Source organism: Agelaius tricolor, unplaced genomic scaffold (assembly GCF_023055355.1).
Source record: "Agelaius tricolor isolate 1412-34295 unplaced genomic scaffold, bAgeTri1.0.p SCAF_1, whole genome shotgun sequence".
Taxonomy (NCBI): domain Eukaryota; kingdom Metazoa; phylum Chordata; class Aves; order Passeriformes; family Icteridae; genus Agelaius; species Agelaius tricolor.
This window is the reverse complement of record NW_027269261.1, coordinates 111,688,026-111,697,343: the sequence shown is the minus strand read 5'-3', so window position 1 is coordinate 111,697,343 and position 9,318 is coordinate 111,688,026. Positions and strand designations below refer to the sequence as shown.

At 46.5% G+C, this 9,318-nt stretch overlaps 1 protein-coding gene across 1 annotated transcript; it reads left to right on the top strand.

Annotated features, from left to right (window-relative positions):
- Window positions 1-4,306: 4,306 nt before the first annotated feature.
- On the top strand, window positions 4,307-7,803 carry LOC139593626 (interleukin-17F-like). Its single transcript, XM_071434833.1, has 3 exons — window positions 4,307-4,330; window positions 5,237-5,457; window positions 7,566-7,803. The coding sequence occupies exons 1-3, from the start codon at window positions 4,307-4,309 to the stop codon at window positions 7,801-7,803; spliced, it is 483 nt and encodes a 160-aa protein (XP_071290934.1).
- The last annotated feature ends 1,515 nt before the right edge of the window (window positions 7,804-9,318 follow it).

The window sequence follows — 9,318 nt, the reverse complement described above, 5'->3', positions numbered from 1 at the left end:
CTTGCACAGCTCCCTTCTTTCTGGGTGCCATAAATCTTTATTTGTGTTATAAAAATCTCTCCACTATTGTGCTGTACAGAGCAGCCTTGGACCTTCAGGCAAGGTCTGGCTGAAAACTGCAAAAACTGGTAAAAGTTAAACACAGATCCTCTTCTCTGGAGGTGGGATGGCAGAGCTGGGATTGTTCAGCCTGGAGAGACTTAAGAGCCCCTTCCAGTGGCTAAAGGGCCTCCAAGAGAGCTGGAGAGGGACTTGGGACAATGGATGGAGGGACAGGACAAGGGGAAATGGTTTCTCACTGGGAAATGCCCCAGGGGGCAGGGATAGATGGGATATTGGGAAGAATTTTTTTCCTATGAGGGTGGTGAGGCCCCTGGATCCCTGGAAGTGTCCAAGGCCAGTTTGGGTGGACCTTGGAGCAACCTGGACTAGTGGAAGGTGTCCCTGCCCATTCCATAATTCCATGGTTTTGTGTTTTCCCTGCCCCTACAGCTGGGGAACCAATACTGAATTTCCCATGAGAGGACACCAGGAGGAGCTCCAGGGTAGAGAAATCTGGGTAATTCCCTATCCTGTAGCCAGGGGCTGGCTGTAGGCTGTGGGTGACTCCCATCCCCGTGTGGTGGTGCCCACCTCGGTACATCCTTTGCAATTGGGAGAGGAGTCTTTGTTGACAAGGGGAAAAATTGCCCAAGGTGGCTTGAGAGGCAGGAGCAATCTGCTGGAAGTACAGGCTGAAATTTTTATTTGGCCCTGTCACCTGGAGATTTCAGTGGCTGTGATTTCAGCTGTGGAAGCTCCTCTGAGCACCTGGTCTCGTGGAAAGTGCCCCTGCCCATGGCAGGGGGTGGGACTGGATGGTCTAAGGTTCTTTCCATCCCATATTATTCTGTGATTCATCCATGAAAACCTAAGCCTAAGTGTGTAACATATCCTGCAGTGCTGTTTCCTTATAGGAACTCGAGTAGAAGAGTTCTTGTAAGTGGAATTAAAATACTCTTATCTCCAAGTCCCCACCCCTGCTCCAAGCCCTTGATGTGTGAGAGGGAAAAGCTTTTTGAGATAACTTTATATTCCTATATATAAGGAAAAAAATCTTCCCTGTGAGGGTGGGGAGGCCCTGGCACAGGGTGCCCAGAGAAGCTGTGGCTGCCCCTGGATCCCTGGAAGTGTCCAAGGCCATGGTTTGGAGCAGCCTGGGAGAGTGGAAGGTGCCCCTGCCCATGGCAGGGGATTGGAACTCTATGATCTTTAATGTCCCTTCCCACCAGAGTCATTCTGTGATTCTAGGAATAAAAGTATTTTCCCTCCCTTGTGATGATTCATGTTTGGTGGCCTCTTTTTGATGAAATTTTTTTTTTAGCGAACTTCAACTCGTCAAGACAAGTTCAGTTATAGGAAATTCTGGTCAAAGAGGGAATCCCTGCTGAAGTTAGAAGCTGCTGAAGACACAAGAAGTGAATGGAAAGTGGTGGTGGGGGTTCACAACCTGGTGTTGGGTGTGACAACATCATTGCTTCATCACACGTAACCGTTTCCACTCCACCCCGTTCCTGCACAATCCAACCCATTTTCATGGCAGTGCCCTTTCCTTTCAGGGTGAACGCCCAGGGGGAAAAAAAGGAGGTCAGCTTCTGGGCTAAAAAAAGTGGATTTCTGGTAATTCTACCCTCTCTTGCTCCTCCACGCTCTGTGTCGCATCTCAGTCGATGCGCTGGTGAATATTAGGGACAGTCAGAATAGGAACAGAATGTGTCACAGCACTGGTGTTGCCTCAGGTGGATTGGGTAACCTGAAATGTGATAAATGTACAGGAGGAGAGTGGCTGGGCTCTGAGCTGTCGGTTGAACCAGACCACAAAGTCATGACAACATCCTGCAGAGATGTAAATCATCAGTCACTGAAGATTTCTGCTGCTGTGATTCAAGGGAGGTGGCAGAGCAGGCATCATCAGCCCCTTTTCCTTGGAAAGTTTTGTGAGTTTGTGAGAGGTTTCTGATTTTTTTTTTTTTGGTAGGACTGAAAATGTCATGAATCTGTTGATTTCCTGAATTACTTCAGATGAATTTGTGTGAAGAGTCCTACACTTTAGTCTTTTGCTTCCAGCTTGGTTACATAGCTTTGGGAAAGGTTTCTCTCAGGGCTTTTCTCCACAAATAAGCTTCATCAAGTTGTTATGTGGGTTTTGTTTTTTTTTTCTGCCATAAAAACAGCTTTTACTCCCAAAGAGACCTGCCTGGTGCTCCAGGGAAACACCACATGCAACAGCTTTCCAATTGGTGGCTGCTCCTTTCTGGCTCACAGGCTGCAGAATCCTGTTTCCACTTCCATTTCCATGCCTGCCTCTCCTATTAATTATTAAGTAAGGATTGTGTGATTGAGAGGGATTAAATCTTCCCTGAACACAAAGGAACAGGACCAGGTGGAGGAATTCAAATGAAGCTTCTGACCCAGCTCTTTCAGGGCTGTTCAAGGATGATGGTCAACCCAAGTCCCAACATATCTCACATGAGTCCCACCAGACAAGTCAGGAGAGGCTTTCCTCACACCACTTTTCTGGCTACAGGGCCATGGGACTTATTAGAGTGTTTTGGGATTGTGCAAGACTTGTTGGATGTGCAGGAGCAAAGTGTGCAAAGGGAATGATAAAGGTGATCAGTAAGGAACTGTGCATGGGAGTGCTGAAGTCTCAGGGGTCTCTGTGGTCATGATGACCCCAAGATGTGTCAGAGAGTCTCTTTTTCCAGCCCAGCAGCCAAAGAAAGAGTCAGGATTCTTCTGTTCTCGTTCTCAAGGTTGTTTATTGTTTCTTATTTACAACATTCTTTCTCTGGCCTGCTGAGGTCTGTCTGGCAGGTTGGTTCATGGCACACTGACCACCCTCGGGGCAGTGTTATCTTTTATACTAAAAACTACATCTACTTTATTTACAATAATTTCCCAATACCTATCACCTATGTTAGGCAGTGAGTTCCTACTCTAAACCAATCTAAAAGTGCCAACATGACAGCAGAAGATGGAGGCTAAGAAGAAGAAGGAGAAAGGCAGAACATGCCCAGATTCCTCCATCTTGCCTCCTGAACCCCCATTCTAAAAACACCAAAATTCTGCTTTTTCACCCTGTGATAATTCACTTTACCCAATTGGTTACCCAATCATTCTATTCAAACTCTTGTGGCTTGTAACTCCTTGCACAAAGTTGGTAATTGTTTCCATGGGTTAAAATCAAAGGCACAGGTGTTTTTGACTCCATGCCAAGGTCTCTGAGCCCCCTGCCAGGGTCTCAAGTCCTCCAGGGCACTCAGAGGAATTTCCTAGGTTCCCACACTAAAGATATCAAAGTGGACTAGCTCCAGATTGTTCCATAAATCTGGGCCCCTCCTTGTGCTCCAGCTCCATTCCCCACCATGCATGTCCAAGGAGCCCAACAGCAGAAATGCTGCCCCAAGGTCCACCAATTTACAGGGCCAGAGAAAGGATAGAAGACCAATATTCCAACAGCACAGCTCAGGCAGGGACTGGGAGTCAAAGCTGAGCCAGAATGGGGCTCCTGGTGGTGGTCAAGGCCAGTGAAGGTGGTCAGGGCCCTAACAGGGCATGCAAGAGTGTCCAGAATTCTCCACAATGTGCCACCACAGCAGGGAAGGCGTCCCAGCTCCTGGTGCCCTGATATCTATCCCCCAGCAGGAATTCCCCATGGCGCTTACTCTTCCCCTGCCCAGTCCCTGCTGGACACAGAGATCCCTAAAAAGGGGTGGGTGTGGATTGTGCAGTCGAAGGGAGGTTAAATGGTGAAGTTCCATGTCCTGCCCTCATTTTGAGACCCCTGCTGGGTGCCTGACTTTGCAGCTCTCTGATCTCTGCTGTTGGGCTTGTTTGAGGCACGTGGAAGTGCATCCACATGAGTTTGTGGTGAAAGAACTCTATTATTAGAAAGAAGGGGGTGGAAAGGAGTGAAAAAAAAACCACCTGCCTAAACAATTTGGTTTTTTTTTTCTTTCCTTATCTCTTGATCTGCCTAAATAAATGCTATTGGCTGATTTGGGATGCTGGTAGTAGTATTTGCCCTTCCCTTTTTTGGAGGTAGATGGGAGGAAGTGGGCTAAAAATTGCAATATCAGCTCCTAACCTCGGGTCAGGTAAGCCAGCTGTGCTGCAATGGAAAGGGTGGCAGTGCCTCAGCTTTGCTATAAAATGGAGAGCACAACTGGCTTTGAGACACAAGCAGGGTGGAAAGGGTCTCAGAGAAGGAGAATTCTCTTGTCCTGTCACCCTAACATCCACCCAGAGCAGCAGGGAGGTTACCATGGCTTTCAGCAGCTCTGCTGGGGTAAGTACCTATATCTAAAACAAAGGATAAGATGTATTTGCTGCAAGAGAGAAAAGCAGGGTGCAGATCTCCTGATTTGTGCAGGAAACCCTTTCAGTCTTGCTGGGAGCTGAATGGGATGCTGGGTGTGTCTGATGCAGCTGCTTGGTGCTGGAGTGACAAGGGTGTGATGGATTTATTTATTTATTTATCTCTCACTCATTATTTATTTATCTCTCACTCATCAGCACTGCTGATGTGGGATTGGCAGAGTCCTTTTTGCAGACAACATGTTATCAAAACTGCTGAAATTTCACTGTGGATGCATTTGAATTTCAACCTGGGTAGCATTTGCAGCACTGTCAGCTCCTGTGATTTTCTTAAAAGCCCTGCATTTATTTTGTCTTCTTTTTAGGAACTGGGCTTAATGATCCTTGTGTTTCCCTTTCTGTTTAGGATATTCCATGATTCTATTATTTACTAAAACTCTGCCTGCTGGAAATGGGCCCAGAATCCCAGATTTTCTTGGGAAAAGGGCCATTTCCAGCAGATGGCTGTGGGTGGCCAGTTTTTACTGTCCTGAGAAAGCCATGGCTGGGCAACGTTTTAAGCTTAGGCACAGGGGTCAGCTGAGTCCTTGCCCCAGTTTTTAGATGAAAAGGTGGTGCTGTGTGACCACAGAGTAGGATCCTCATAGCTTGTTGGGCAGATGCTCTTCCTTGTGCAGAATCAACCACGAACCAGAATTTAAATCAGAGTTTAGCATCAGTTATGATGAGTTCTATTAACATCATTTTGCTATTTGCTCATCTTGGCCCATTTCACACAAACACAAGTATGAAGATGGTCCAGTCTAACCAAGACTTGGCTCTTTGTGCTCTCTCTTTCCTGACTGGGCAGGACTAATGACACCTTTCTCTCTCCCAGTTCAGGTCACTGGTTTTGGTGCTGCTTTTAGCCCTCACTGTGAGGAGCTCACCCCACAGAAAGGCTGGTGCCTCTGCCAGGCTGAGGGAAGGCTGCCCGAACCAAAAGGATCCCAAATTCCCCACAACAGTGAACGTTGACATTCGGATCAGCAACTCAGATCAAGCCTTTGGGATGGTCCATGATGTCAGGAACCGGTCTCTTGCTCCTTGGGATTACAGGTAACTGTTCTGGTGTTCTCTAAATTGTGAGGGCTGTGCCACACCACAAATGGTTTTTTGTGGTGACTGTGGTTCATTCTCATTGTATGCCCAGAACCTTGAATATGGTTCTGATGCTGGCTGAGATTTCTTCAGGAGAAACTGTTTGCAGTGCAAGGGGCTATAACTGGAACGGTTTTTAACCATTTTGTCAGTCTTTATCAGTCATATAATCATTGAGGGTGGAAAAGCCCTCTGAGATCTTTGAGTCCAACCATTCCCCAGCACTGCCAAGGCCACCACCTACCCATGTCCCCAAGTGCCACATACACATGACTTTTAAAGCCCTCCAGGGATGGTGATTCCAACACCTCCCTGGGCAGCTGTGCCAGGCCTTAACAGCCCTTTAAGGGAAGAAATGTTTCTTAATATCCAATCCAAACCTCCCCTGGAGCAACTTGAGGCCATTTCCTCTTGTCCCTTGTTCTCTGGGAGCAGAGCCTGACCCCCCTGCCTGTCCCCTCCTGTCAGGGAGTTGTGCAGAGCCAGAAGGTCCCTCCTGATCCTCCTTTTCTCCAGGCTGAGCCCCTTTCCCAGCTTCTTCAGCTACTTTTGGTGCTCCAGCCCCTTCCCCAGCTCCTCTGAGTACCTTTCTAACCCCTCTGCCCCAAGCTTGTAGTGCTGCATGGGGTTGAAATAATAATGAAATTAATTATTCTTCTAGGAAAAGAATGATGTGAGTACATTGAAATTTCATATTTTCCTAACAGAAAGTAACATCCAAATGCAGAAATTAAAACCAAACAAAAATGAATAGGCCAGTTGTGAGTTCTGTATTATTTAACCCAGCTCCACTCCATTCATCAGCTTCTAAAGAATAGTACAGCAATATTACCCTGCCAGTGCTGATTCCATTTCTAGGAAATCATTGTGAAACCACTGAGGATAAGGAAATCCTTTGTGTCTCACAGTGAGAAAGCACAGGTTAAATAGGATGATGGAGATATAAACTAGAAGATCCTACCAAACCACGATGTCCAAGTGTGTGGTATTTTTGGGGTTCCCTGTCGTGGGGAGGAAAGATGAATTTGACTTTATGTTTTTAGAAGGCTAATTTATTATTTTATGGTATATTATATTATATTATATTATATTATATTATATTTATTATGCTATACTAAAACAATACTAAAGAATAGACAAAAAATACTTACAGAAGGCTTAACAAGATGCTAATGAAAAACTTGAGACTCTCCAGAGCCTTGACACAGCTGAACCATGATTGGCTATTAAGTCAAAACAATTCACATGTTGGATAAACAATCTCCAAACACATTCCAAAGCAGCAAAACACAGGAGAAGCAAATGAGGTAATATTGGTCTTGGTTTCAAAAGACAGGTGTTTGCTAAGGAGGGCAGGAGCCTCCCCTGAAATGGAAAATGTAAACCCCTCTCCCTCCAAATTGCTATAAATTTTAGATTAAGGGGCTCTCAGGCAAAAAACATGGGAGCAGGGAATAACAGTTCTTTAATAGGGAAGAAAATAAAAAGATAAACAATGCAGTAAACCAAATCAACACTGACAGAGTCAGGACACAACCTGACACCCTGTTGGTCAGGGTGTTGGTAGCAGTCCCATTGGAAATGTGGCTGCAGCCCTCCTACAGTGTCAGGTGTGGTTCTGCTGGAGCAGGGTGCAGTCTTACTCTGACAATCCAGGGAAAGAGAGCAAGTGTTCCTCTGGGAAATCCAATGGAGAAGCTGTGTTGGTGTTCCAGAATCTCCAGATTATATCCGGGTAGGAATGCTTGGCTCTCCCCTCTGGGCGGAGCATCTCCCAATAGGATGGTGTAGTCCTTATCAGTCATGCAGTGACATTCAATAGCTGTTATCAGTTGTCTCCCCAGTTGTGGAAGAGATAAGGAAAACTGCCCACTTAACAGAAGACACCTGCCATACAGATGGCAAATAGAATACAATTGCTTGACAATCCAGGACAATATTATTTTCCTTTTCCTCTGAGGCTTCTCAGCTTCCCAGGAGAAAAAAATCCCGGCGAAGAAATTTTTCCAGAAAAATATAACAGTGTAACACAGGTGCTTAAATCAGTTTTGTGTCCCTGTTCCCAGGCTGGACGAGGATCCCGACCGCTTCCCGCGGGTGATTGCTGATGCCCAGTGCCGCCTGCTGGGCTGCGTGACCCCCCTGGGGCAGGAGGACCACAGCCTCAACTCAGTGCCCATCCAGCAGCAGATCCTGGTGCTGCGGCGGGAGCAGCGCGGCTGCGTCCCCTCCTATCGCCTGGAGAAGAGAATCATCACTGTGGGCTGCACCTGTGTCACCCCCGTCATCCAGCACCAGTCCTAGCGGGAGCCATCAGGGCAGGCAGCGTTGGAAAGAGGGAGTAAATCCCATAAAAATGCCTCTGGTGGAATCCCACAGCTGCCCGCTTCGCGCTCCAGGAATTCAAGTCGTCATTCCCCTTTCAAATTGTCTCCTAAACTCGTGATTCTTGCTGTTGTTCATTTATGGATTTCAGGGTGGGGATCGTTGGTAGCTGGTGGTGGAGGGGAGGAAGAGTTTTGTTTGTGGCCCCAAGCAGTGAGAGGGGAAAGCAGTGCTTTTTAAAAATTTATTTTTCCCTTGTGGTTTATATCAGTTTGGTGAATCAAACTAATTATAGTTTCCAAAATTGTCCTTGGCAGTAAATTGCCCAAATTGAATACATGCCCACCAGCACTGCCACAAAAAATTCCTCATCCTGCACCTTCCTCCCTCCCTTCTTCATCCCTATCCCATTTCCCTTCTCTGGCCATCCCTGCTCACTGGGATATTCCTGGTGTCAGTCAGACATTGGTGCCACCAGGCCTGGTTGTCACCACAGTCTGGGTTTATGTCAGTGCTGCAATTGATTTATTTCAAAACATTTTGGGAGGCAACTGATTCCACTTGTTGAGTGCTAAAATGGTAAAGAACAAACAGATATCTATATTTATATTTATGTCTTCTATTTATGGCTGTATTTATGATTCTGTGTGTGCTCAGAGTATAAAAATATTGATAAATTTAATCTGTATTTATTCAATAACTTATCTGCTGAATAAAAATAATATTTTATTTAAAAAAATGGTTTTTCATGGTAGTTCAGAATGACAACAGACACAGAGAAGGGGTTTGTGCTGCAGTAGCACTGAGAGATTTTGGCACAGATCGGGTATTTTCCTGTGCAGTGAGATGAGTAAGAGGGAGCAGAAGAGAACTTGCAGCCTAAGTAGATGAAAAGACACAAAGAAGAGGCTGAAAGCAGTGAAGGGAGGTTCTGCAGGCAGTGGTGGCAATGGAATGAGGTTTTTTAGACCTCTGGGATGGTGTCTAGGGATGGTGGGAAAAGAGACAGGAGATGTCACATTCCAGGGCTGCAGCCAGAATTTGGGATGGGAAAGCTCTGTCCTATCCTCCTCCAGGCAAGCTTTATAAACAACCCCTATAAACAACCCTCTCCTCCCCCAGCAGAATGGTTGGCTGAGCAGGAATGCAGGGAGATGCCAGATGGCTTCATCTCACTGCTCCCCAGCCAGGTAATTCACAGGTGCTGGATGGGATTAAAGTGGTGGATGAGGATTCCTCACATCCAGGAACCAGGAGCTGGACCTGCAGGGCCTGGTTTGCTGCTGGGCTGAGGTGTCCTGCCTTAGGAAATGAGGAATTGCCCTGTCCCTCCCTGAGCTGCACAGGGAACACAGCCTGGCACAGCTCACTGCTCAGGAGCTGGACTGGGTGATCCTTGTGCGTCCCTCAGGATATTCCATGATCCTATAACTATCTACTATTTCATCAAATTACTGAAATGTTGCTTTTTCAGATATTGCTCCTCTTTCATCC

Bases quoted from the DNA above. Each gene is read 5' to 3' on its own strand.
- LOC139593626 (XM_071434833.1), top strand. From the start codon at position 4,307: ATGGCTTTCAGCAGCTCTGCTGGG. The intron at 4,331-5,236 runs GTAAGTACCTAT...TCTCTCTCCCAG, and splicing joins CTTTCAGCAGCTCTGCTGGG to TTCAGGTCACTGGTTTTGGT. The intron at 5,458-7,565 runs GTAACTGTTCTG...CCCTGTTCCCAG, and splicing joins CTTGCTCCTTGGGATTACAG to GCTGGACGAGGATCCCGACC.